Source organism: Globicephala melas, chromosome 11 (genome assembly GCF_963455315.2).
Source record: "Globicephala melas chromosome 11, mGloMel1.2, whole genome shotgun sequence".
Lineage (NCBI taxonomy): Eukaryota > Metazoa > Chordata > Mammalia > Artiodactyla > Delphinidae > Globicephala > Globicephala melas.
This window is the reverse complement of record NC_083324.2, coordinates 97,668,103-97,695,935: the sequence shown is the minus strand read 5'-3', so window position 1 is coordinate 97,695,935 and position 27,833 is coordinate 97,668,103. Positions and strand designations below refer to the sequence as shown.

The following is a 27,833-nucleotide window of genomic DNA, read 5'->3' as shown; positions in this document are numbered from 1 at the left end:
GTTCTGATCTGCCGAGACACCCTGGGGATCGGCGTCATTCATCGAGCAGAAAGGATTCGTAAGATGCTTAGTTGGTTTCCTTACTCGGTCCGGGAGTTAGGGAGCAGGGGAAGGTGGGCACCCTACGTGCCGTGGAGAAGGGCCGGATGCCGGGGCAGCTGCGCAGCTTGGCGATCATTTCTAAATGCTCCTTTCTGTTCCCCTGCTTTCGCCCGCCCGGCTTCCGTGCAGGCCTGGTGTGAAACGAACCTGCGCAGGTGCATCAGTGAGCAGCACCGCTTCGTCTGCGACACGTGTGACAAGGCCTTCCCCATGCTCTCCTCGCTCACCCTGCACAAGCAGACCCATGTAACTGCCGACCAGGGACGGGAACAGCTGCAGTCCAGGGCCCTGCCTGGCGACGCCCCGGACCAGAAGGTCTTCCTGGCCATGCTGGGCCTGCAGCATATCGAAGACGCCAGGCCTGCACTGGCCGAGGAGCCGCTGCCGGATGACAACCAAGCAATACAGCTCCAGGCACTCAAGTGTCAGCTACCTCAGGACCCTGGCTGCACCAACTTGCTGAGTCTGTCTCCTTTCGAAGCTGCTTCCCTGGGCGGGTCTCTTACCGTCCTTCCGGCCACCAAGGAGAGCATGAAGCATCTGTCCCTGCAGCCCTTCCAGAAGGGCTTCATCATCCAGCCTGACAGCAGTATTGTGGTCAAGCCCATCTCTGGGGAGTCAGCCATCGAGCTGGCAGACATCCAGCAGATCCTGAAGATGGCAGCCTCGGCCCCCCCTCAGATCAGTCTTCCGCCTCTGTCCAAGGCCCCCGCTGCCCCTCTACAGGCCATTTTCAAACACATGCCCCCTTTGAAGCCAAAGCCCCTGGTCACACCACGGACGGTGGTGGCCACCTCCACGCCTCCACCCCTCGTCAACGCGCAGCAGGCCTCCCCGGGCTGCATCAGCCCCAGCCTGCCCCCGCCGCCGCTGAAGCTCCTCAGGGGCTCCGTGGAGGCGGCCTCCGACGCCCACCTGCTGCAGTCCCAGTCGGGGGCGCAGCCAAACACAGCCGCACAGCTCTTCCTGCAGCAGCCGCGCCTCGAGCTGCCGGGCCAGGCCGAGATGAAGACGCAGCTGGAGCAGGACAGCATCATCGAGGCCCTCCTACCCCTGAGCATGGAGGCCAAGATTAAGCAGGAGATCACGGAGGGGGACCTCAAGGCCATCATGACGGCCCCCAGCGGCAAGAAGACGCCGGCCATGCGCAAGGTGCTCTACCCCTGCCGCTTCTGCAACCAGGTGTTTGCCTTCTCGGGGGTGCTGCGCGCGCACGTGCGCTCCCACCTGGGCATCTCGCCCTATCAGTGCAACATCTGCGACTACATCGCCGCCGACAAGGCCGCGCTCATCCGCCACCTGCGCACACATAGCGGCGAGCGGCCCTACATCTGCAAGATCTGCCATTACCCCTTCACGGTCAAGGCCAACTGCGAGCGCCACCTACGCAAGAAGCACCTCAAGGCCACACGCAAGGACATCGAGAAGAACATCGAGTACGTGACCAGCAGCGCGGCCGAGATGGTGGACGCCTTCTGCTCCCCAGACACGGTGTGCCGGCTGTGCGGCGAGGACCTCAAGCACTACCGTGCCCTCCGCATCCACATGCGCGCGCACTGCGGCCGCGGCCTGGGCGGCTGCCCCAAGGCCCGCAAGCCCTTCGAGTGCAAGGAGTGCAGCGCCGCCTTCTCGGCCAAGCGCAACTGCATCCACCACGTCCTCAAACAGCACCTGCACGTGCCCGAGCGTGACATCGAGAGCTACGTTCTGGCGGCTGACGGCCTGGGCCCCGCCGACGCGCCCACCGAGGCCCCGGGCAGGGTGGAGGAGGGCGGCGCCGCCCTGGGTGAGCGCAAGCCCCTGGCCGCCTTCCTGGAGCCCCAGAACGGCTTTCGTCACGGGGCCCCCGCCCAGCCGCTGCCCCCGCACGTCGCAGTCAAAGTGGAGCCCGCCAGCAACTTCGCAGGGGACTTCAACGAGCCCTTGGACTTCTCCCAGAAGGGCCTGGCCCTGGTCCAAGTGAAGCAGGAGAACTCGGCCTCCTTCCTGAGCCCTTCCGCCTCGGCCCCATACGACTGCTCCATGGAGCCCATCGATCTGTCCATCCCCAAGAACTTCAGGAGAGGAGACGAGGACGCGGCCGCTCCCGGGGAAGCCAAGAAGCCTGAGCAGGAGCCCGCGAGCAATGAGCAGGCCTCTCCCTGTCCACCAGCCTGCCCCACCCTGCCGGTGACCTTGGGCCCCAGCGGGGTCCTGGAAAAGCCCGTGGCCCCTGTAGCGGCGGCCTCTGCCGCCAGCACTCCGGAAGCCCCGGCTCCGCCCCTGCAGGGCTCCGTTCAACTCGCTGTGCCCATCTACTCCTCAGCCCTGGTCAACAGCTCCCCGCTATTGGGCAACTCCACCCTCGTAAGCAGCCCAGCCTTGCTGCGGCCGCTGCGCCCCAAGCCCCCCCTGCTTTTGCCAAAGCCCCCCGTGACAGAGGAGCTGCCCCCACTGGCCTCCATTGCCCAGATCATCTCATCCGTGTCCTCGGCCCCCACCTTGCTGAAAACCAAGGTGGCTGACCCGGGGCCCGCGAGCGCTGGCAGTAACGCTGCAGCTGCAGATGTTGTAGGGGGCGCCGTCTCCAAAGCCACCACCGATGTCGCCAGCAGGAAAGGATCCAGTGACTCCTCCCCTGCTGCCACCAGCCCAGAGGCAGCCTCGCCCACTGAGCAGGGACCAGCTGGCTTGTCAAAGAAGAGGGGCCGGAAAAAGGGCACGAGGAGCCGGCTGCGCACCAGCGGCGGGGTGGACCTGGACTCCAGCGGGGAGTTCGCCAGCATCGAGAAGATGCTGGCTACGACGGACACCAACAAGTTCAGTCCGTTCCTGCAGAGCGCGGAGGACGACGCTCAGGACGAGGTGGCCGCAGACCACAGCGGGCCCAGCGAGGACGAGCAGGGCAGCCCCCCGGAGGACAGGCTGCTGAGGGCGAAGCGCAGCTCCTATGCCAGCTGCCTGCAGAGGATCAGCTGCCCCCACTGCCCCCGGGTCTTCCCCTGGGCCAGCTCCCTGCAGAGGCACATGCTCACGCACACTGGTAAGAGGGCCGGGCAGGCTGTGGCCCAGCCGCTGGGCTGAGGGGCGGCGACGGGTGGGGTCGAAGGAGGGACCCTCTTCCCGCCTCCCCATTCCTAGCTTCTCTTCTTCCTCAGTCTCAGAAGCAGGGGCTTGCCTGATGGGGCCGAGAGTTTTTCCCTGTGTGCTCGTGTAACCAGAATGGCCTGTTTCCGTTGGCTGGGCCTCCGAGGGCTGCTGGTGAAGGGAAGGGTCAGGCAGGGTGTTTTTAGGTGAGATGGTCTTGGGCCATCACATCCCTCACGTGGTCGAGGCATTATCTGCTTGGTTATGCACAGGAGGCAGCTAGGGGAACAGGGACTTGGGCAGAAGAATTTGCATTCAAGGCAGCTTTTAAAATGGCAGACCTTCTGTGAAGTTCTTTTGACTGCTGTGTATTCATAAAGGGAAATACTGCAAATTTTGCAGCTACCTTTCAGTTCACTAAGGCCATTACCTCTTCCCCTGTTCATTGTGAGCGTCAGTGACAGAGTAGCTTTAGAATTTAAAAAATTTTTTATCTATACTAAAGTTGTTGGCTGTTGCAGAGAGAAACACGCAATTAAAATATTCTAAGTAACAGACTTAAGTTGCCAAAAAGATATCCCAAAAGTATTTTTCAAATGTTGTCGTGCATTGATTTTTAAAGAGAAATTTGAGATAAGAAATACACTTTAAATAATTTTATACCAGGGAGTTAGTAGTCAGATGACCCTACAACTTAGGGTCATCTTAAGATCATCTTAATTATGAGTTACTGAATATTCAAGCTGAGTATTCAAAATTTACATCTTTGAACTAAGGACAGATTGGGTGAGATCCTTAGCCTTTTGGAGATCACCACCCAAATATTAATTGATAGGACCTAAAACAGAATAAAGAATTGTATGGTATAGGATTGCCCGATAAAATACAGGATGCCAGTTAAATTTTGAATTTCAAATAAGCAACAAATAATTTTTAGTATAAATATCTTCCGTGCACTGTTTGGGATATACTAAAAACTTATTTGTTGTGTATCTGATACTCAGATTTCAGCTGGGCGTCCTGTATTTTGAGTCGCTAAATCTGGCAACCCCAGGTAGTGCAGAGGCTCATGACGGTGTGGAGAGGGGAAGATGGCAGGGGCTGGGTGGGAGCCACGCTCTGTATCCAGGTAGAAAGGCTTCACGCAGGGTGGATCCTCCGTGGAAGGCTGTTTCTCCTAACAAGTTGGGACATCGGGAGGGGATGGCAGAGCTGTCCTGGGCAATGAGAGTGCAGAGGAGACGGGCAGGGCAGGGGAGGGTGCGCTGCAGGGTCTGTCTGAGGCTGGCTGCCACGTGGGCACGGCGTCTCTTTCCGGCGTGGTGGGGCCTCAAACCCAGGCATCAGTTAGGAGTGTCTGTCCACGGAGGACTCAAATAACAGGAACCAGAATTCCTAGATTTGTAGAGTCTGTGCTGCGTTTTCAGACTGTCATTTTCTCTCCGTTTGAAATCATTTAAGCCTGACAAAGTAAGGGAACAGTTCTAAGGAAGAAAGCAGTTCAGAAAGAAGATGCTTCTTAGAGAGAAGGTGCCCTGCACAGCAGTCTCTCTTGCCGCCCTTTTTGTGGCAGCTGTCTGTCTCCTGCAGAGTCTCTGGAGAAGTGAGTATTCCCGTTGCCGCTTTTGAGCAAGCAGGCGGTCTGGGCGTGATGAGGAGCGCTCCCCTGCCAGCACCGCCTCCCCACCTCTGCTCCAGCCGGGAGCCCTGTGCTGGGCGGGTGCCACTGTCCTCTTCCCTGCACGCCAGCGGCCTCCCTGAGAGGACTGAGCAGCCCGTACGTGCGCTCAAGGGTCGCGCCGTGTCTTTGCAGGTGCCCGATAGAAGCTCCTTTTGAACGCCGAAGCGACCTCGTTGGTTTAAAATTTGGTGGCGTCGGAACGGAGCAGAGGAGATGGGAGTTAGTCTGAGACGGGGACGGGGGGAGGGCGGGGGCAGGTGTAGGTGTGAACATGTTCTGCCGCTTCTCCCCCCACAGTCACTGTCCCCTGACGGCCGTGTCTGCTTCCACCCCGTCCCTCACATAGTGTGTTCCTGCCGTGGGGTCGCGGGCTTTTTTTCTTGAGGGGCGCATTCGGGCGGGTAGAGAACCCTTCCAGAGCTAGTATTGGTGACCGGGCCACGAGGGCCATGTCATCCCCATCTTGCCATGATGCAATTGAAGTTTAGGGAGGCTTGAGTAATTTGCCTGCAGGCATTCGGGGGACGCGCAGTAGTGCTGGGGGTGGGAGCCAGGGTCAGGTTCCATTTGAGGATGCAGGGGGCGTGCCTCTTCTGCCCCCCTGTATCCTGACACGTGCGAACGCAGAAGATTGGGAAGTGGTTTGAGACAAGGTGGAACACGGCTGTGGACCACGAGCTGTTGACCAGAGACTTTGTGACCGTGGGATGGTGCTAACCACACGCTTAGACCTGGACGAACGCTGGCGCCCATAGGGCTCAGTTAACTTCCTTTGCCCTTTCACAGCCTCAGCTTCCAGCAACAATCTCAGCATTAGCTCCATTTAGTAATTTTATACAGCCCTCGGCTATGTCTGGTACAGTGCTGGAGCTGGACGGAGCCTGAGAAATCATGTGGCCTGCCCAGCCTTCCTGCACGCTGAGGTTTTCCCGGTAGACGGCTCTGCTGTGGGATCTCCAAGTGCCCGGCTCGTGGCTTCCTATGAGGTGCTCCCTCCGTAATGCTGAAATTAGACTGAGGCTCACATGTAACAGAAACTAAACATGGACTCTGAAATGACCCTGTAAAACCTCGTCACACAGGGCAGAGGCTTGGGGGCCGGGGTGGCAGTGTTAAGCTCTAGCTGCATTCCAGCCGGAAGCTGTTGAGTGGCGTCCAGTTTTAAACTGGCTTGAAGCAAACTGTGCATCTTGAGGGTCGGCCTCTTCCCAGCCTCTTAGCGCATGCGAAGAATTCTAGCATCTTTACGTCGTCTCACAGACATGTTTCCAGTGCACCCCGCCCCCTGAATGGGCAGCATTAAGTAGCCCAGGTGTTAAGTGCCCAGCCGGGGGTTCACTGTTGCTCAGGCAAGGCGCACGTGGTTTCAGCCCTTTCTCTGCGTGGCTCAGGTTCTAGGAATCATGTCTTAGGAGGAAGCTGGCGTCTGCTGGCGAACTTCGTGAGATCCTGGCGTGATCTCCACACACAGCTGAGTTTCCTCCTTCCCCTCGTCCGCTAGCCCATGGCATCCTGTGGAGGAGGACCGTCCTGGCTCCTTCCCTTCTCAGCCTGAACAGTGCTGCCTCTTTAGGAGAAGACGGCTCACTCTTCCTGCCTTTCCCCCTCGTGAGCGTCCCGTGTGTTTTGAGGCCACAAGTAGAGGAGAGAGTGCCAGGAAACGGTCCATTTCAGCCCCTTCCTCACCTTCCTCCGCGTGGAACGGAGGGGTCGGCACCTGTGGTGCTGAGGTGCCCTCCCGCTCTGACATCCGTGGCCCCCTGCCTTGCTCACTCTCTCATGGTTGAGGGCTTCGCTGCCCTTTTCTGCCAGCCTGGGGCCCTCCCCACCCACCTCTCCCACCCGCTGTTCACAGGCAACCAGCGGCGGAGCTGAGACCAGTGAGATGTACACACCTCAGTGTGGAAGCACTGACACCAGCCGTGTTTGGCTGCTTCCAACTTTCTTAAAGGGCAGCTCTGAATGCGTTTACCTGGCCGGCCCTGCATCTGCCACATCCTGAAAGAAAGACAGACAGACAGACAGAGAGAGGCCTGTGCCCCGGGTGGGGGCGGGCGGCGGGGTACGGAGAGGCGTCTGAGGGTGTGAGGCCGGGCCATTGGACTTGCTCTGGTTGTTCGTCCTTTATTCCTTCCTGCCCAGTGCCTGCCAGACGGCATCGTCTCCTGAAGAATTTCTTTCTTCGTTTCTTGACTGTTCTGTGAGAGTGAAAACTACTGGCTGACATCGCAGGGTGGGGCGGAAGGACGTCACGGGCCTTTGGGTGCAGAGGTGCTCCTTGTGCTCACAGGTGCGTTTAGAAACACCGCTGCTGGAACAGTCTTCTGTGGCTGCTACCAAATGAATAAAATCATTGGATACTTTCCACGTAGATTACGAGTCAGCAAGGTTTTTCTGAAACCTGTATGATCATAAAATAGTCAAAGCGCTCTTGTTTTCCTCTGTCCATGCAGTCTGGAGAGCACACTGCTATGTAAAATGTGCGACTTATGCAGTGAAATGGGAACTTTTAAAGACTGCTGTTAGTTGTCACTTCGGGAATCTTCCTAACTGGATACAGTACTTTTAGGTCATTGAATCGTTCTCTACATTTAACCTTAACATGACTCCTCATCGTCATGAGACATCAGCCTGGCTATTCAAACCAGCTGTACAAGTGACGCATTTACCAGTGTGAAAGTTACAGAGCAAATCATGTAAGAGGAAGAAGCAAGAAACTAACTGCTTTATTTGAAATCAAGAGCCAGATCACAGTTCACAGTCACAGCTTCTGACTTGTTTTCTTCTCGAGCCTGGTTCTCTTGTTTTCCAAACTGGCCTGACTCAGGGAAGCTGTGATGTTGCCTTTTGACAGTGAAATATTAAAGGAAAAGTATTTTCTTTTTACTTAACACAGCCTGAATAATTATTAAACATCATGTTCAACTTTTAGTGAAAAGCGAGAAGGGTGCACAAAAAAAGCATTAAAATACTTTACAACTAGTCTTCACGCAAAAAGCGTGATTTTTTTTTTTTTTTTTTTTTAATGTGAGCATTTTTATAAATTTAGTGCAAAACACCTACAAGCTTTGTGGAGCAGTCGGGTTCTCCATTTCATCCTCTCAGGCCCAAGTGGAGCTCCTTAGAGGTGCACGGGTCCAGTTTCTGAGTGTCTGATTCCACCTTTCCAGGCTTCTAATTCCGTGGTGTTTGATGGTTCTAGGCATCTGTGTTCGTAAAAACCCTACCAGTGATTTGGAACCATGGCTCAGGTGGAGGTGGACGTCCCCTTTCTTTGGTTACTGCTGATGCTCATACTTGGAGTGTGGGGATTCGGGGTCACACGCGGTGTGCTCCGTGCAAATGGCGCCCCAGAGTTGTGCGGCTGGCAGTGCCAGTCCTTCCTGTCCTGAGAACTCGGGGCTCCAGGCCCACGCTGTTCATTCCCTGGGTGCCTGGACTTGTGCGCCTGCACTGGTTCTGGGGTCCATTAATGCTCATCTAAACCTAAATGGAAGGCTGAAGCCCAGCCCCACCCCCTCTTAGTGTTTCCAGGGAACCGCGCTGATTGACTTGCCTGACATGTCTTGATGGTGTGTGTGATCGTGGCAGCCTTGGGGTTATGAGACAGCCGTGCTGGCTGCAGCTCTATGAGTCCTGTTTGTCGGTGCACGAAACCTTTTCCCTGTAAAATCAGAAACCAGAACCTTAGAATGTGGCACTTGGGGGGAAACCAGAAGAACCCAGTGATGCAGTAGCTGATAACCACACCTCCTCTGTCCTGGTGCCCGCCCACTCCCTTCCCTGGTCTCTCCTCTTTCCTTCTCTTTGTCCTCGTGGTCTGCCCTGGCTTCGCCCCCTCGTCCGTCCATGCAGACACAGGACCAGGTACTGAGGAGCCTGCAAAAGGAATCGAAATGGAAGAAGGGGAGAGTAGGCCGGTCGAAGCAGATAATGGCCGGGGAGGGACAGGCAGCTGGCCTACTTGTGGGGCTGGTGGGGTTAGGGGCCGCTCAGTGACTCAGCTTCACACGCGGGCTGCTGAGTGGAGCACGCGGCTCTGATCAGACTCGGGACCTTGGTCCCTGATGCACCACCAGCAAGAGCTTAGAGCAAGGGGGACAGAGAACCCTCGTGCACCAAGCCGACCTCCCCTGTCTTGCCAGCTAGGACCACGGTGACCTTGGGCAGAGGTCAGACAGGAGGCATCCCGGCAAGTCAGAACTCAGCACTTGCAGTCCAGGTGGGAGGGCCGGACCCCAGAGACATCCAGAGGGTTCAGGATTCCTCCAGGAGGCCCCGGGCGTTGCCCTTCATCCCATTCGATTCCCCACGTCCACGGTACTTGCCAGGCTGGAAACTATCACAGGCGTCTTCTCTCTGTGGTGGACATAGGTGTTCTCCTGCTGTGCTCAGATCCCTTCACTCACCTTTGTTGTTGTAGTTATTACGTAAGATTTGTAATTGTAATACTGTTTTACTTCAGATATGTATCTTGGTTTCATTGTTAACTTTTAGTATTTTGAAGACAAATCTTTCATCCCACTCAGGATAAGGGAAGGTGATCACTTGAGTTGCTACTGTTCTCAGTGTTTTGTTTTGTTTTTTTTAATGTATTTTGTTTATTTTCTTAAAAGAAAGGGGTTCGGTGGGGGGGTGGACAAATGCCAATGATCCCAGGAGAATGAATGGAAAGCGATTTTTCTTTTTTGTTGCAGTAGAAAGCCAGATAAACATGTATTTTTTTTCCCGCTTCAGGTCAGAAACCCTTCCCTTGTCAAAAATGCGGTGCCTTCTTTTCCACCAAATCTAACTGTGAACGCCACCAGTTGCGCAAACACGGAGTTACCGCCTGTTCCCTGAGAAGAAACGGGCTTATCCCCCAGTCAAAACAGAGTGATGTTGGAGCCCATGATAGCACAGGTAGTGCCTCCAAGTGATGGAGAGGAGGGCGCCGCAGGAGCCCGTTAGCCGCGCCCCGGCCTCTGCGCTGCGGCTGGCGGCCTCCCCTTCTCTGCAGGACCCTGAGGCCTCCTGCTGGCATCCCAGCAGCAGGACGGGTATGGGGGCCATGGTAGCGCCCCCAGGCTGCTTCTCTGAGCTGCTAGAGAAGATCTGTTCCCCACCCCTCCCACCCCAGACGCCTGTTCCTGCCCTTTGCCCTGTGGAGCTGGGCTGTGCAGGAGGGTGCACAGTCCAGCTCTGCATAGGAACACGTCTGAAAGGGATGTGAAACTACTCGGGTGTTGTTTTCTCAAACCCCAGCGTCTGCCGCATCCTGCAGAGCCAGGGATGGGCCCGCTCGCTGCCAGGGTGTTGCAGGAACTAGTGACGCTCCACCCTCAGCAGGGAGGGGCCGGGCTGGGTGGGGTGTTTTTCTTTTAAATAACTCTTTTCCCAGTAAAAAAAACTTCGTCTTGTTTGAAAAAGCACTCTGCATGTCCTTTCTTTAATCACATCTCTGCTTGACCCGAATCCGGGTATTCTTCTCATGTGCTGATATGTGCTTCCTTCCTCCGGCCCCTATAGAGCAATTAACAGCTGCCCCGTGCGTCTCCTGCCACCTTTTTTTTTCCTTACAGCTTCTGTATTTACTCGTGTCCTCTATTCAGTATATTCCATTATCTCCAGCTGCCGGGGTTTTGTGTCCCTCACCCCCCAAAACAAATAAAACAGAAAATGGGCTGCTGCGGGTTACTCAGACACAGGGCTGGTTGGCCAGTGCTGAATAACTGTTGCGGGTATGGGTTCAGTCTGGCAAATCTGGAAAGCTTGACATTTCCCCCTTTTCTGAATCCGAGGAGATTCCCCCCAAATGTGCTTTTCTAGAGTTGTGACTGTGTCCGGGCTTCTCCCCCTCAGACTTGGGTGGGTTGGGGGGCTGTGTTGTCTGTGAGTGAGTGTGGACTGGAGGGTCGGGCTTCAACCCCAGCCCCGGCCCCCTTGTCCTTGTCCCAGTTACGGGGGAGAGGGGTGCAGTGAGCGGGCAGCCTCTCCAGGAAGAGGAGCTGGTGCAGAGACCTCTGCTCTTTCCCCACACCTCCCACAGAGCCCAGTGAAACAAGCCCTTGAACGGCCAGGCCCTCGGTTGTGGTGAACCCAGACCCTCTCAGGGTATAGAAGTGTAGGCCAGTTTGCCACGCCCCCTCCAGCGTCCAGGTCCACGTGACTCGCCAGGATCTTTGAGTAGAGAAACGTACAGGCCCCACGGAATCTTGCCGTGACTTGGGTGCCCTCGAGCCTGAGGTTGCTGGGTGATCTGCTGTTCAACCCCAGGAAACGGGCAGCGAGGCTGGCAGAGCGCACCTTCACTGGGATGACCCCTCTCAGTGTTTGAGTGTCAGCTGCCACATCACGTTCTACCCAGCCCATTTTCTCACAGCCCATCACGGTCCCAAAGGAGGGAAAGAAGCTGATGGTTGAGGTGGCCGCGGGGAGCCCTTGGTTTCCCACGCTGGCAGACAAGTCTTAAAGTGTAACATACTTTGAGTTCAGCATCTTGATCTGTATGATCAAGGAACACCAAAACCAGGGCTCCTGCAGGCGCAAAGCCAATCGGAACTTATATCTTAGCTTCGGTGCAGCCCACATCTTCATGGTGGGTGAATTTATCTTTTAAATTGCAGTTATGAGTTTTGTTTTTCCAAGTCCCATCAGCGCCCTCCTTGCCCTGACCCTGCCCGGAGGTTGTGTAGGTTTCCTTTAAGGGACAAAGCCTCTGGAAAAAGAAAGTTCAGTGAGAGTTGTAACGTGAAACCAGCAAAGAGAAAAATATAGGCTTGGTTTAATTGTGGTCACAATCCGTGGTGAGAAAGAGGGCTGAGAGGTAAGATGGGGAGAAGGAGGGTCAGGGAGGTGGATTTCAGTGATTTCAAGGGGAAGTTTTTTAAACCAGGTGAGCATGATGGAGGGAGTGAAGGTTTCCTTTCCGGCTCCCTCCCATGAAGTTAAAAGTGAGGCTTTGGGGAAAGACCGTAAAAACACAAAGGCAGGAAATGACCAAGGCAGTTCTTGAGGGATTTCTAGGTTTATGTGCCTAGGTTGCATTTTCTTAAAATCCCAGGACATGTTTTGCAACGTAGGTCTGACTTTTTCGATCACATAAGGTCTCACAAAAATGCGCCCTAGGTTTTCCCCCAAAGGCATGCTGAAGATGCTCCGATGGGGGCAGTTTTAGCTGAAAGGGACATATTGATAGTTCAAAGCTAGGCTGAAACTTTGATTCACTTTCTTGTGGGCAGAGGTACCCTGGCCCACTTTGCCCTCAGGGGATGCTCCTGGTTCTTCCTCAGATGATGTCTGTAGGAGCCTTCCTATTTGTGGGCACCTGCATGTGACTTTTCAAATCAGTGTAAACGTGGACTTTTTTTTTTTGGCCTCGCCGCACGGCTTTTGGGATCTTACTTCCCCAACCAGGGATTGAACCCGGGCCCACAGCAGTCAAAGCGCCGAGTCCCAACCACTGGACCGCCAGGGAATTAATTTCCCAGCGTGGACACTTGAAGACTGTCCCTCAGTGGTGGCACCCTTGCTGGCCCAGAAGGCCACGTACGGGCATGGACTGCACCACGGGGAGTGCTGGTCTAGATAAAGTGGAGGCTGTGCCCCTGCCCAGCCAGGTAGGCATTGAGGTCAGTACATTGTCACCTCAGTTGGGTGACGCGACATTTCTAGGAAGCAGTAGATACTTAATTGTTGCGCTAACGTGGAAGTCTCCACACTGCGCATCGCATCGGAGGAGCTTTGGGCTTCTTATCTACTAGTGCCTTCAGATTCTGTCTGCTTCCTCTAGCAGTTTTCTTAGATTAGCATCACGAATGAGGGACTGGCTGACAGGGACAGAAAATCAACACAGTTTTCTTCCCCCGCTCTCCCCTCCCCTTTTTCTTTTCTTTTCTTTTCTTTTTTTGGCTGCACCTCCCAGCTTGCGGAATCTTAGTTCCCCGACCAGGGATCGAACCCAGGCCCCCTGCAGTGGGAGCGCAGAGTCCTAACCACTGGACCGCCAGGGAAGTCCCCAAATCAACACATTTTTAAAGCCGCATTGCTTACAAAAGTCATCAGCTCCACCACCTGCACTCGGAAGGGTGAGCTGCTGCGGAGGACAAGGTCAAGATAGGACCAGGCGCTTAAGGCGGGTGTTCACGAGACAGAGGGGGGCTAAGTGCGTTGTTCCCAAGAATTGCTGAGAAGAGCCCTTGGTGCTGCTGGGAACTTGAAGGGCACCGGCTGCCCTGCTAAAACCCGCCCCCTAGTGGACGTTGGGTAGAACGCAACAAGCCCTCTCCACTCCTCGGAGGAAGCGAGTTGGCCTCCCATTGCTTTTAGGGTGAGCTCTCCATTATCCACACTTAGGGAGGGCCCAGGAGTCAGAACGATCTGATCTTAGTGTATTATCGTAGTATTTTTACTTGGGTTTGATTTCAGAATTCACTGAATTTTCCCCCAAAAGTTTATCATCTTAAATATATCCTACTACAGTTGAAATTTTAAATAATCCATGCTCTTTGGTGGAAAAATATTAATAATTAAGTGAAACAGCCTAGAGTATACTGGGACAAATAGGGAGTAACCAGAGATCAACCCTCCCCTCGCCGTTTTTTTGTTTTTGTTTTTGTTTTGTCTTTTTTTTGTCTTTAACTACCCACGGAACCAACAAATAGGAAACCAAGCATTCTGTATTTTTTTTTATTGTGGAGTTTATACCAAAAGCCATTTAATAGGTGCTCTCCATTTGCGTGATTCAAGAAAATGAGTAGCTGGTTTTTCCCCTGGAATATGGCCTCGATGTTGGTGTGCATGTCTCAGGGGTCATCTTCTTTCATCTTTTGGATAATTGTCAGAAATCATTTAAATTGTCAAAATTTCTTTCAGAAATTTTATATTCACCCCACAATTACTTGTTTCCTTCTGAAACCTTTAAAGATACTCAAACAGTGGTTGCCAAAAAGTAGTCAGAATAAAACCAGTGAAGAGAAGTAAAGTGGGAGAGCCGCGTAGACCGCTGTAGGTGAGCCGAGAGCCCCAGGCAGTATGACCGTGGCAGGGTTGGTGCAGCTCCTTCGCCCCCAGCCCAGGGCTGCGTTGGTGGCGAGTCGTGGAGCCTGTGACTCAGAGCCACGGGCCTGGGTCGGTGTGGCGGTGGTCTGCTCTCATCAGGTGAGACTTCAGGTTAGATGTGTGAACTTGTGATCGGAGACCTGGCATGATGAGGGAGGTGCATGTCACATATGTGCCATGAAATAACGAATTTTATCAGCCTGATGCCACAGTAGTCCATTGGTCATTGCATCTGTAGTTAATAGTCGGGCTCAGCAAGCTTTAGCTTCACTATCAGAGCACATAATAAAATACTGGCTAAGACTTTGCCCAACCAGAATAGAGAGGAGATGGTGCTTTTGATAAATACCGTCATCTCTTTGGTGTCGATACTGTTACCACCAGGCCAGCCCTTAAGAAGGCTGATAGAAACTGGTGGCCTGTCCACATCTGGTTTTGCTGTGGAGACTGGACAGGTAGGAACCACTTGAGAGACAGGAAATGTTTCCGCTCCCTACATGGGGTCCTGACAGCTGCCGGGGGGGCTGCAGGTGTGCATGCGTCTCCTGTTGCCTGGGACCTCTACTGGAAACCCGCCGTCAGGCGGGAGCATGTGTACCACATACACAGAATACTCGCTTTGGGCCACTTCCTGTGAGGTGCTCCCAGATACCGTGTTTGGGGGGCAGGCCTGTGTAGGCTGCATGTGTACACAACCTCTTTGCACTGGAAAATAACTTCTACGGCTCAGCTTCCTCAACCTCCCTTGTGCTGCGAGTCTCTGGAATGTGCCAGCTGTCCTCTCTCGCCGTCGCTCTGTCTGGCTGCCCCTGGGGGCCCCGAGCATCCCTGTGTGTGCCCGTGGAGGGGGCTGGCTCGGCATGGGGGCGGCGGGGAAGGGAGGCCGGGAGCTGCAGGCGCAGCTACCCTGTGACCCCAGCCTGTGTGCACCCGTGTGCGGCTGCTCCTTCTGCCTTTTAAAAATTAACCCCAGATTTGTCTTGGCCCTTGAGGGACGTAAGGGGTGAGGGGAATTTGTGTGAGAGAAGTCCTGGCGGGGGTTGGGAGACAGGCCCCCCGGGGGTGGGTCACGAGCGAGCCCTCGGAAGGGGCGTGTCTGGTGGCCTGGGTCTCAGCCTGCCCCGTGCTTGCTCTGCAGACAGCCAGTCGGACGCTGAGGCATCGGCGGGCGGCGAAGTGCTGGACCTCACCTCCCGGGAGAGGGAGCCGCCGACACCGGAAGGAGCAGCCGAGCCCAGCCCGGTCCCGGACGAGTCGGCGGCAGAGGAGGCGGAGCCGGCGGCAGCCACGCCCTTGGCTGGGGAGGAGAGGGGCACCGAGGAGGACGCGGAGCCCGAGGAGGAGCGCGCGGAGGGGGAGTGGGATGAGGACGCAGACAGCCCCGCGGAGGACACGGTCAGCAACAAGAGCCTAGACCTCAACCTCGCCAGCAAGCTGATGGGCTTCAAGCTGGCCGAGGGCGAGGCCGGCGCGGGCGGCGGCGGGGACCCGGCTGCGCAGGACCACAGGCACGCCCGCCATGCCTGCCACGTCTGCGGCAAGAGCTTCAAGTTCCTCGGGACCCTCAACCGCCACCGCAAGGCCCACGGCCGCGAGGAGCCCGGGGACAGGAGCGCAGCCCCCCAGGAGCCTGAAGCGCCACCGCCCACTGCCCTCGAGCTGCCACAGAGGCCCGCCGAGCCCCCGGCCACCGAGCCCCCCGCCCAGGCGGAGGCCGTGACTGAAGCCCCTGCGGAGAAGCAGAGCGACGAGGCCGAGGGCCCCTCGGATGGGGATGGGGAGGGCCTGGCCGAGAGGAAGCCCTCGGAGAAGAGTGAGGACGACAAGAAGCCAAAGACAGACTCCCCCAGGAGTGCGGCCAGCAAGGCGGACAAGAGGAAGAAGGTGTGCAGTGTGTGCAGCAAGAGGTTCTGGTCCCTGCAGGACCTGACCCGGCACATGAGGTCACACACAGGTGAGGGGCGGGGGCGGGGAGGGCTGCTGGTGGAGGTGGCGGGGGGGGGGGGGGGCGGCGAGCCAGCCAGGATCCCGTCTTCCAGCCACCGTGGGCAGCAGGGCTTTCTTGCCGAGCAGGGAGAGAGCCCGGGTGGGCTAGGAATTCTGAGGGCGTGTCCCACTCTTAGCACTAGGAGGGCACAGGTGCAGTGGACGGCGGAGTGGTGTTTGCCAGCGCGTTTTGATCGGCCCCTTAGTCTTCTGAGCCTCCGTGGTCCTGTCTCTAGAATGGGGATGATGGCTGCCCTGCCTGGTAGAAGCATCTAGAAGAATGTGGGTGTGGCCGGCGGAGCAGGCGGTGTGGTGGGGCTCCGTGGGGCTCGCGGCCCGAGGCCTGTGTGGGGAGGCACCCGGGATTCGTCGTCAGCCAACAGGTGTTAGGTCGGCTGTGCAGCGAGAACCTTGTCTGTTCTTGGCTCTGCAGCAGCGGGGCTGATGGGGCTGAGTGGGGCGGTCATCTGGCTGCTGCCTGGGCACGTCCTTGCTCCTCCTGGAATCCACCGCCTCTGGGCTTGAGGCTGCAAACCCCAAAGCAGCGGCTGTTGTTTTGGTAGAAAGGCCCCCTGGATGTCCTCATGAAGCCAGAAGATACAAGCGATTCTTCCCCCACCAAACAGGAAAGCTCCTCTGTGTCTTGGTTTCAGCTTCCCTCTCCTCCCAGCGGCCAAGGTGCACATGTGCCCCCCACACACACCCACGGCCCTGTGCTGGGACTTGAGGGCACCGGAACTTGGCTCCCAGCAGAGAGAGATTCTCGGGGTACTGGCAGGTGGTGCTCTCAGCTGCTCTCAGCTCCGTGTTTGCAGGCGAGAGGGGAAGCCCCAGCTGCTCTGAGTCAGAACACAGCATACCTGCAGCTTCGACTTGGGAGGTGCCGCCCTACAGGGTCCCTGGCGATGGTGCCCGACCCTGGGAAGGACGCCACTGCTGGGTTCTTTCAGGCCGGTCTTGTTGTCCCTGAGGTTCCGCTTCTGGGACTCTGGTTCCTGGATCAGGTGTGCAAACCCTGGGCTGAAGGACGAGGAGATAGGGCTGTGTGGGCCTCCACTCTCCTCCCTCCCCATTTTGCCAGTTCAGACAGATAAGGTTTCCTGTGAGCGGGAGGGAGGCCCGGCCCGGCCCAGCCGCCGTCCCCCTAGGGCCTTCGCTTGCTATCATGCGGATCAGGGAGGTGGGTGCCGGTGGCCTTGCTGACAGCCGTGAATCTCTCTCCATCCCCCAGGAGAGAGGCCGTACAAATGCCAGACCTGCGAGCGAACCTTCACCTTGAAGCACAGCCTGGTTCGCCACCAGCGGGTCCACCAGAAAGCCCGGCACCCCAAGCAGCACGGAAAGGACAGCGACAAGGAGGAGCGAGGCGAGGACGACAGCGAGAGCGAGTCCACCCACAGCGGCACCAACCCCGTGTCGGAGAGTGAGGCCGACTCGGCCCTGCTCGCCAGCAACCACGTGGCCGTCACCCGCAGCCGGAAGGAGAGCCTGGCCCCCAAGGACGCCGGCCGCAGGGAGGAGAGGGCGACGGGCCGGACGGCGGGTGCCGGCCAGGCTGAGGCCAGCAGGAGTGCTCCTAGGGCCGCTGCCGCGGGCAGCCCCAAGGAGCAGGCGTCCCCGGGTGACCCTGAGCGGGAGAGCCCGGCGGCCCTCGTGCAGGACCTGCTGGAGCTGCCCGGCAGGAGGCCCGCCCACCCCCTCCTGGCCGCTGCCGACAGCGCCTCGCTCCTGGGCCTGGAATGACAGCCCAGCCTGCCCCCCAGCACACAGACGAAAGCCAGCAGAGCAAAATGTCCTGAGTCTATATTTCCCGAGGTTTCCTCAGTGCCCTTCAGCTCTCGGGGTGGGGGAGGGAGGGGGAGGGGGGTAGGGAGAGAGGCAGGCGCCTCGCTCAGTGCCATAGCCTTACAGACCCATGCGGAGATGCAGCACGTTCGACTCGAGTGCCTTAACTACTTACCAGCCCTTTGGTGTCGTCTTGGGTGTTGTGTTTCCCGAAATGACTTCTTAAAAAACAAAACAAATATTTTAATGAATTATTTGGAGAGGACCTTTTCATTTAAGCATTAACTTTACCTTCTGTTTTGGTGTGTGTTAACTTGTTTTTGCAATTCTGTGATAGTAACATTTGTTCTGTGAGCTGGAAACAGAAGGGAAAAAAAAAACATGCCCTTGGATACCCATGGCCAATAACTGGAAGAAAGTGATGTGAATTTCATGTAAATTCCCAGAGGAAATGTGGATAAGATGCTCCTTTCTCAACTAGACTTTTTTTTTTTTTTTTTTTTTTTCTGTTTGCTACATGGTGGAGCTGTAATTTGGTCCTCGATATATTGCAGGATGTGGTTGATGAAGGTTTCCAGTTTGGTTCAAGCCAAAACCAGGAAAGATTCTAGCTTCAACCTCGTACATGTTTCCACTCTCTCAGCGTTAGATATGCCATTACTGTTCAAGTTTCAAGACAGAGAAGAGTTCCCCTGGCAACTGAACTGATGGAAAACATGCAGAGGTGTCATGTATCTGATTTCCCCTCCCCTTTTCGGTATATGTATTAATAATATTATTATTATTATTATTATTATTTGTAGTTCATCAGTTTGCTGGTCTCTGCAGTCAGCAGAAACAAATGGGCAATATTTGTCCTGGGAGACCTGGGCCGCCCCCAGGTCCCCGCGTGAGCGTCTGCCCGCAGCTGTCCTTGGCTCTCCGGGCAGTGGCTCTTCTACTGTACTTAGACAAGCCTTTCTTCCGTGACTGCAGAACCCAGCAGGGGCCGTGTGGTCCTCCCGCCTGCGGGGCCGAAGGGCAGCCGGGGAGGGGAGAGGAGGCGAGGTGCGTGCCTGGGCTTCCGGGAAAGCCAGGCAGCAGGACCTGTCCCTCGCGGTCTTCCTGCCAAGCCCAGCCCAGGCCTCACCTGCCTGTGCTCCTGTCCTTCGCAGAGCGATGAAATACTACTACTGGTAATAAAACTGCACATGCGAGATTGAAGAGGAAAAATAGGTGTATGTTTACCTTCCTGTGATTTGGGGTTGGTGCTCGAAGATAAACATGTTGTGTTTAGTTTCTGAATCGCCTGAACCCCTGGGTGCACAGAGGCGGGATTTTCTTGCGTGAGCATCATTTGCAGGCAATAGACCCCCTTACTGTAGCTGCCAGCAGTGAAAAGAAACAGATCCTACTGTAGTTGGGCTGTGCTCAGCATCCTGTCCTCCCGCCAGACGCCCGGGACGCCCCAGCCTCAGTGCCTCAGGCCTCCCGTGCCACCCCTCCCGGGACCCTCGCCCTTTCTGGCCCCCAGGGCTCCTCTGTCCTTACACCTGCGTCCACCACAAGGACCCCCTTCCTCCCACTTCCTCACCAACTCCTGGTAGCCAAAAGCCAACCACCCGGGCTTCAAAGGAAGCTATGTGTGTTCTTGACATGATGAAAAAGTGATCTCTTTGCATGTGAAAGGAAAAAGGTTGAGGTATATATGACTTTTAACTGTATTAGGGATGTGTGAACCAATTTCAAAAGGTTTTCTTCACTCTACGTGAGCACGAATCAGAACCAATGATTCCCCCACCCAGTATCACTTCCTACCAAGCGTGGTGTGCTTAGTTAAAACCAGTTCATTCATCCCTTAATTTCTTATGACGATTGTTGTTGTTATTTTTGTTGTTGCTATTACTTGGGGTTGCTTGTGTTTTGTTTTTCTTCGCAGCTCTCCACACTAAAATTCGGAACGTTGTGGGGAGCGGCCACGACTTAACTCTGCGCTGGGGCGAGACGGAGCGGGCGCCAGGCCGCAGCCCAGCCGGGGCCGCCGCTCGCAGTGGTCGCCATCGACTGAAAGCTTTATTTAGCCTTGTCTGCACCCTCGTAGTCGATAAGGTCTTGCCACATTTTACTAGTGAGGCTGAGAGATGTATCATTTGTTTGATGTTCTGTCCCCTCCCCCAATATTAAACTGTGAAATTTGTGATTTGTTTAAACTCTGGGTGAATCGTAGCTTAGTTTGCATGTCCAGCTAATTTGTTTCTATACATTTGTTTGATTCTCTTTCTCCTTCTCTCAGGGCTTTTACAAAAAAATATATATATATGGATCTTCTGAAAAGTTTTTTGAGGTGCAAGTTTCTCTCTTTTGTTTTTCTCTTTGATTTATGGACACGATGCTGAGATTCAATCACTACATGAAACTCCCGGCTGTGAAAACAAAACAAAAAACCCAAAGGGCTGTTTTTTCCACCAGCCCTGGGGAAGCTATGTGACAGTCAGATGCCGGTTTCAGGAAGTTTCGCCGTTCTTTCCACCCTCTGTTCCTCTCTTTCCTCCAGAAGGAAGTTGATCCTAGTGATTTCAGCCCATGCATTAAACAGGAAACAGTAATAAATGTGTACAGTTCATATTCTTCTAAAGGGAACTTAGAAGCTGCTGCTCCATGTTATGCACAAAACTGGTTTAGGCCACATGAACAGAATCACAGGTTTGGTTTTGGTACTTTTCGCTCCTCTTTGTATTCAGTTGTACAGTACTTCCAAATTCAGAATGAGAAGAAAAGCTGTTCTGTATCAAACCATCTAAGCAATAAATGTTATATTTTAAAAACGGCAGGTTGCCGGTCACATGGCCCGTCCTCTGATTTGCTGTGATCCTGTCAGCTTGTCCCACCCCCAGGCCGCAGCCTGCTGGGGACGGGTCATCGGTGTCCGTGGCCATCGGGGGAAACCTCAGGCCTGCTCGCCGCCAGCTTGGCACCCGTGGCACCCATGAGAGCCTTCGCCCGGGTGGCATCTCCAAAGCTGCCTCATGCCCTCATCTTGGCTCCCCCAGGGTGGTCTCTTCCGGGGCCGCGGCCGCAGCAGCTCGGTCCTTGCTCACGACCACTGACGCCAGGGGCTGTGTTTCTGGCCAGCCGCTCCCGGGATCCACTTTGTCTTTCCTCCTCCTCCAGCCTGGTTACACGGGATTGAGTTGTCCCCGGGTGGAGAGCTGCTGTAACTCAGAGGAGTCCTGAGTTAGTCTGGACAGGGGAGCGGCCTGGAAAGGAGGGTGACCCCAGGGCTGGGGGACAGAGCAGGTCAGAACCCACGTTTGGGGGATCAGCCATCGTAAAGCAGCAAAAGGGCAAAGTCCCGAATCCTCTAAGCTGGGAGTGGATCTCAAAGCAGCCCTGGAGGAACCTGGGTTCAGGGGAGCTGACTGCAGAAAATGTTTCCAGCGAGTTGACCCTGTTACAGTTCTGAGCGCCAGCAGGACAAGAGTTGATTGCTCTGGCCCTGAAGGTCTCCGGGCCCCCCATACACACAGCAGCCCCAGGAGACAGACTGGCTTTGGTGAGGTCCAGTGAGGGGTCCTGACCGGTGTTAATAAAACAACCAAATAACTCAGGAATGGTTGTAACATAAACAAGCAGCTCACAGGAGACAAGCCCTCGTGGGCGTGGGGTTGCCGCTAGCCACCGAGGAGCACACTTAAGAGCCCCTCCCCTTCCCCGTAGATGGGGTCGTTCCTGGCAGGGAACTGGGACTGCGCGTGGTCAGTGTGAAGGGCAAAGGGGCAGCCCCTGTGGAATAGGATGCCAAAGACGCAGGGTGCAGACCCCAGGGAGATGCCCCTCTGCCCACCGATGTCTGCGTGTGTTGGGTGCAACCCCTGGGGGTCTGGGTGATGCTGGAAGAAGGATAGAGGAGGTGAAAGATGGAATTTATCAAAAGAGTAATAAGCCTGTTACTTAGGAAGAGGAGATGAAGTTCATCTGCCCTGTCACCTCCCGTGCTTGGAGTTGTGAGCCAACCGGGGCCCCCTCCCCCCGGGGAATGAGCTGCGGGCCTTCCTCCCAGGCCACCTCACCCCCAGGCACCCACCCCCGCCCCAGGCTGAGTCTCCCGTTCTGCTGACCCCGGGCAGACGGGGAGGACTCTCAGGCTGGCTGGCATCCTCTCGCCCAGGCAGCTGTCCTGGAAGAGGGAGGCCGTGGGCACATGCAGAGTGGGCATTTCTGGCAGAGTTTATATTTTGGCTCTGATGGTGAGTTACGTAAGGAACCTTAGCATCAAGAATGATGGGCGGTGGGGGGGGGTGCCGGTCTTCCTTTTTTGTTGTTTTTTAAGATTTTTTTTTGATGTGGACCATTTTTAAAGTCTTTATTGAATTTGTTACAATATCGCTTCTGTTTTAGGTTTTGATTTTTTTGGCCACGAGGCATGTGGGATCTTAGCTCCCCGACCAGGGATCGAACCCACACCCCCTGCAGTGGAAGGTGACGTCTTAACCGCTGGACTACCAGGGAAGTCCCAAGAGTCATGCGTTTATCAGGTAAACCCGTGGGCTTGGGTTTTCTCTTCTGTTGTCTCTTCAAAGAATCCCAGTCAAGCACAGGTGACCCCAGAGAACCAAGGGCCATCTCCCCCAAGGCCGTGCTTCACCTTCGGCTTGCTCCCGTTAGAAACCCCCTTCGCGATTTACCATCCCTATTAGAAGATGGGGAAATGAAAGGAGTTTATGTTTAAAAATCAGTTTTACTTTTGTAGCCGTCAAAACATGGATAAGGCCTTGAACTGGATGGAGCTTTGGGGGTGTTTTGCTTGTTTTTTCCCAGGATCCAGTTACCCCGACGGTGCCTTTATTCAACAAGGTGTAGCCTGGGCCGCTGCCGTGCACCTGGCACTGTCCTCAGCATGGAGAACACAGTGAGGAAAAAGACAGAAGACTCCTTTCCCTGTGGAACGAAGGTTTGTAACAGTGGGAGACAAACGGACTAGACCAGGAAGATACGGAATCAAGGCAAGTCCAAGGGAAGAGGAGCCACGAGGGGGCGCCGTGACCTGACAGGTCTCAGGACATCCAGCACTAAGAAAGTCACTCTCCCAGACCTGCCCAGTCGGCACCTGCGTGGGAGGGTGTGAGGGTCTGGTCCCCACCTCAGCGGGAGGGAGGCGAAGCCCAGGCCAGGTGTTGGACTGTGTGGATTCTGGGTCCTTCTGGCGTCTCCTCCCACCAGGCACTGCTCCAGCCACAGCCTGAACACAAGCCACCCAGAAATCTTGCTTGAGTTTCTGCATTGGTGCCCGACTCTCAGATTCCAAAGGCTCCTTGAAGCAGCCAAGGAGTGAGAAGGGCCCTCCAGCGCACGGCCCCGCCGCCAGCTCCTCGCCTGGGTGCCAGGCCGCCTGGGCCCCCTTTCCACCAGCAGCTCCCGGGGAGGCTGGGACCTGGGGAGAGGACCGGGTTTATTTTAAACTTGAAATTGAAGGTTACTCTTTAACGATGACAAAACAGGCCCCTCCAATTCTCGGCTGCCAAGTCAGTGTCCTAAATAAGAAACCAGCGGGCACTCCTTTCCCGTTTTGCTTTTCGGGGAAGGAAGCCACAGCCCAAGGAGGGAGGGAGGTACCTGCCTGGCTGCGGGCAGCCTCCACCTCGCCCGCAAGAGTCAGGGAGGCCAGCGAGGCTGCAGCAGCTCCCCAGCCTGCCTTGGTCCAGGGCCGGGGGCGGCTCTTTTAAGTAAAAGTTTGGAAAATTTGGGAGCTGCAGGAAAATATGGAGAAAAAAGTGAAAGCGATCATTTTGCCTCTCAGTGCTGTCTTTATTTATTGAATGCTGCTGTTTTAGTCGGGCCCGACTTCCATTCCTTCCTCACTCTCGGACATGTTTATACAGCACGTTGCACGTTGCAACTTGTTTTCCTGTGGGTTTTGTGTCTCTTCTTCACCCACGTCCAGTGAACTGGGAAGGAAAAAAAAATCCTTATCGCCTTGGAGCAGAGACGAGGGTGAAATGACTTGCCCAGGTCAGCTGGCTAATGGGTGGCCTTGTTAGGATGAAATTGCCCACCAGAAAAATATTAAAACAGAAGGTGGGTGCCGTGGGGGTCTGTGATGCTGTGCGGTGTCCACTGAAACGGCAGTTACAGAAAACTGGGAGCACCTGCTTCTCAGACGTGGAAGCAGATGCGATGTGGGTGCTGCCCGTGTGTTCCCAAGGTTACTCCGTGCATTCCTGACTGTTCCAGCTTCTTTGCTGCAAAGCAAGTGACACCAGAACTTAGGGGGCAGGATTCTGTGGGTGGCAGGGCTCTGCAGGTCTGGCTTATCTCTGCTCCACAAGGCGTCTGCCGGGGCAGAACCTCCAAGACGGGAGGCCCTTCAGCTCCTCGGTGTGGACAACCCAGGCCCACTAAAGAGAGTTCCTGGGTCGCTCGTTAAAAATTCCAGACCTACTGATTCAGAAATTTTTCTCAGGAGGGAATTCCCAGAGAATTCTGAAGCCCAGGAAAGTTCGAAAACCATTGTCCCAGGAATGACAGACAGTCCCGGGCTCCTGCCCGTTGGCTGTGCCGTCAGGAACACCGAGGCCGTCGTCTGGGCTGGAATAACTCTGAAATCTAGGAAATGCGCCAGGACCTTCCTTCCAACACCCCGCCTGCCCTCTTCTCCAGCCCGTGTAGCTACCCACCCACCTGTAGCGGCACAGGGACCCCACCGCACCCCGGAACCAGGCCCCGGCCCAGGAAGCGAAGCTGCGTGAGTGCTGCATGGGCCCGACCGCAGCTCTGAGTTCTGGGAGCAGGCGCCTCCCTCCTGGACCTCCGGGCCCCTGTCTTCTGATACCTGCTTGTCCCTTCGCCAGAGCTGGCCGGCAATTGCGGGACCCGGAGCAAAACGAAGACGTGGGGTTGGGGGGAGCCTTGTTCGAAACGCAGGGAGAGCCTTTCTCCTTCCCTCTCTCTCTCCTCCCCACCTCCGTGGTGTTGCTTGTTTGCTGTTTAAGATGGGCTCCCTCGGGCACGGGGACCCTGGCGGGGGGCAGGTGCGCCCAGGCGCCCGGGGCCTCACCGCAGCCCCTGGGTGGACCGTACACACCCCCCGCGTCCCAACCAGGCCTCCCCCAGGACCAAGGGGCCGCGGCCTCCGGGGAACGGTGGGGAGCCGGCGTCCACCGGGACGGCGGGAGATGGCTAGAGGTATCTCCAGAGCTGCCTAAGCAACACCTGCCTAAGCACTCCCACCCCTCCCCAGGGGCCCAGAACCCAGGGCTGTGTGTCAGCCGACTGGCCGCGGGTCGCTGGCAGCTGTCCCCCAGCCTCAAGCGCCCGCTTAATTCTCCCCGGGCTCTGCACAGTCGCAGTGGCCGGGAGCTGCCCGCCGTCCTGCCGTGTCCTCCACAGCCCAGCCCCACCCCTGGTGACAGTACCATCTGCCCCGGGTGGCCTGTACCCTGTCCCCCGGGACGCCGTACTCCCAGCTCTGGGCCTCAGGGCCCTACCAGGCAGCAGCAGGGCCGGCGGCCTGGCCCACGTCCTTCTGGAATCTTCCAGATCATTCCCACCTGCTTTCCCTCCCCGCTCACCAGCACCAGGGCCCAGCCCTGCTCCCCCTGAGGTTAAGTGCTGTCTCTCCAGAGTTTGGATCCTGCCGGAGAAGGGGGGGCTAAAGGTGCCCACATGGTGACCCTGAGTGAAGGCACAAGGAGCCCGTCAGCCTCAGTGGGAGTGGAGCCTGGAAGCAGAGGCAGCGGGGTGTGGGCAGAGGTGGGTGGAGGCGTGGCGTGAACAGGAAAGGAGGGAAGCACCTCATCTTTACTGAAACTGAATTGCACCCGAGCCAGTTTTTCCTGTTACGTATTGTCTTTTTTTTTTTTTTTCCCTTAAGACTAGTTTTAGGTTCACAGCAAAACGGAAAGGAAGGTTTTACTCTCTGTCCCCACCGGCCCCATCCTCACACCCGCAGCACGCCGGGGCGGGGGGCGTCCACTACAGCGGATGAGCCTGCACGGCCCCTGTCCCTGTCCCCCGGAGGCCGCGGTTGGCACGAGGGCTCACTCTCGGTGGCGGACGTCCTGTGGGTTTGGACAAACGTCCACGACGTGGATCCGCCATCACAGTAGGTGACAGACTAGTTTCACTCCCCCCAAGTCCTTGGTGCTCCACCTTGTCATCCCCCCCATACCGCAGGGTTTTTTAAGATTTTGTTTAATTGGGGGAGAAAGAAAGGAGCCAGAAAGGCGTGCGGATTGGCTTCCAGGAGGTGAGCTTCCCATCGATATCACGCTGATCTCCAGCCCCGGAGGGAGGCTGGAAGCGGGGCGGGGCGGGGCTGGTGGGGCGGGGCGGGGCTGGTGGGGCGGGGCGGGGAGGGCCCGGGAGGCACGTGGTGGGTGGATCCCTCTTTCTTTCGCTCAGGCATCACCTGCGGGCGCCCGGGGCCTGCGGAGCCTGGTAGGAAGCCGCAGGGTGAGGGAGGCGCAGACTCCGCTGCCTCGGGGTCTGGGGGGGGCCCTGGGGGGACGGAGGCGCAGGCCAGTCGCCCTCGGAGGGGACGACGCCGTTGAGTGGCCCGGGCCGGGGCGCTGGCGGGGACAGCGAGAAGCGCACGTGAGCCCGCGGATTAGAGCTGTGGTCGAGAGCGCGGTCCTGGAGGCAGGAGGGGGTCGATGAAGGTCGATTGTCGGATCAGAGCTGGTTCTAGAAACATCCCGCGGCGGAGCGCAGGGCGGAGCGGAGCCGGGAGTCCCAGGGAGGAAATGGCTGAAGTCGTCCGGACCCAGGTGAGGGGGTTGGAGGGGGATGGAGGGGTGCAGCGGGGCGCGGGCGCCGCGGGGGGACGAGGCGCCGGGGTGCGGGTCGGGGCGGCCACCACGGCAGCCGGGGGGCCGGCCAGGAGCTGGTCGCTGGGCCTGGAGGCCGTGGGCTCATCTTGTTCGAGGAGCCTTTGATGGCAAAAAGGGACAGAAGCCAGCTCGGACCGGCTCATGCAGACATGGGACAGTGTTAGTGGCTGCACCGGGAGGGCTCCTGGCGCTCGGCGGTGCAGGCACCCCAGGGCCGGTGCTAGAGCCGCCTTCTCCACGCTCTGACCCCCGTCCGCCCCCCTCCTGTTCCCCAGCTCAGCCACTCCGCTGCTCCTTTTCACCAGGGACCCGGGAGTGACCCGTTCTGGCCGGAGCCTCATGCCCACCTCTGGTTCACATGCCAGTATTGGAGCAGAGGGCCAGTCGGCTGTCCCTGAGCTGCCCGGATGGAAAGTTCCGCAGAGGAGGACTTGGGGATGGGGCTGTCGCCAGGAGCAGGGGGAGTTTGCGGGGCCCACTGCGGGCGTCCAGTGGGCAGGCATCCAGGTGGGGCGTCTGCAGCTCAGGGGACAGGTGAGCGCTGCAGCCGGATTTGAGTTGTGTAGGAGCTGAAGCTCTGGGGATCACTGAGGTCATTGGGGAGGGGGAGAGAGAGAAGAAAGGGGGTTCCAAGCAGCTTTATGGGGTTACCCCTGGGGCAAAGAAACCACGCTCCCTGTGCCTGCAGAGCCGCGAAACGGCACTCTCTCTGGCCGTGCAAAAAGATTAACCTACTTCGCGCTGAAGCTGGGGGTGGGGGTGTGTGTGTGGGGGGGTGCTGTGGGGTGTGTGTGTGTGTGTGTGTGTGTGTGCGCGCGCGCGATCAGGCAGGGCTCACAATCAGCCCATCTCTCGATAGCAAACACCTGTCTCTTCCTCCCTGTGCCCACCGTCGCTCGGGCCCACACACCCGATGGGGCACCCCCCAGTTGGGCACTTGCTTGGTTCTTTTTATATGGTGGAATGTATTTGTCCTTTTTCCCCATTTCTTTTGTTTAGCTGAGCTGTGTCTCCTCAGCTAGACTGGAGGACGCGTGGGGCAGTTATCCTGTGTCCCCTCCAAACCTCAATCCGGCGCCTGCACGTTGGGGTGTGCGTTTTGCAGATGGGGACAGAGCCCGGGTGGGCAGGCCCTGCGGCCATGTTGTCTGGGACACAGTTTTGGGTCTCATCCGTCAAGCAGGTCAGCGCCAGGACTGGGGCATCTGCCCGGGCCACGTGGACATGCGAGTTCTCAGTGAATGAGTCCACCCACTGACGGGGGGGCAGGGAGCATATGCTGTGGCTCCGACCTTCGCAGGTGCTGCGCGTGGCAGGCCGGGCTTCTCCCTGGGCGGCTCATTACGGTCACCTGGGGACTGTTCCAT

The 27,833-nt window shown here is 56.7% G+C and overlaps 2 protein-coding genes across 6 annotated transcripts in view; both read left to right on the top strand.

The window, feature by feature from the left end:
- RREB1 (ras responsive element binding protein 1) overlaps positions 1-18,145 on the top strand; it is a 150,359-nt gene extending 132,214 nt beyond the window's left edge. For 4 of the 5 annotated variants that reach the window (XM_060307515.2, XM_060307514.2, XM_060307517.2 and 1 more), the window contains 4 exons: positions 232-3,124; positions 9,587-9,751; positions 15,027-15,842; positions 17,106-18,145. In XM_060307515.2, the coding sequence (XP_060163498.1) occupies positions 232-3,124; positions 9,587-9,751; positions 15,027-15,842; positions 17,106-17,617 (4,386 nt within the window). In that variant the 3' untranslated portion in view covers positions 17,618-18,145. The remainder of the gene's footprint in view (positions 1-231; positions 3,125-9,586; positions 9,752-15,026; positions 15,843-17,105) is intronic. The other variant, XM_060307516.2, reaches the window with a different exon arrangement.
- An 8,236-nt stretch (positions 18,146-26,381) lies between these two features.
- Positions 26,382-27,833, top strand: part of RIOK1 (RIO kinase 1) — a 120,833-nt gene continuing 119,381 nt past the window's right edge. The window contains exon 1 of the mRNA XM_060307660.2: positions 26,382-26,403. The gene's annotated coding sequence lies outside the window, so the exon portion shown is untranslated. The remainder of the gene's footprint in view (positions 26,404-27,833) is intronic.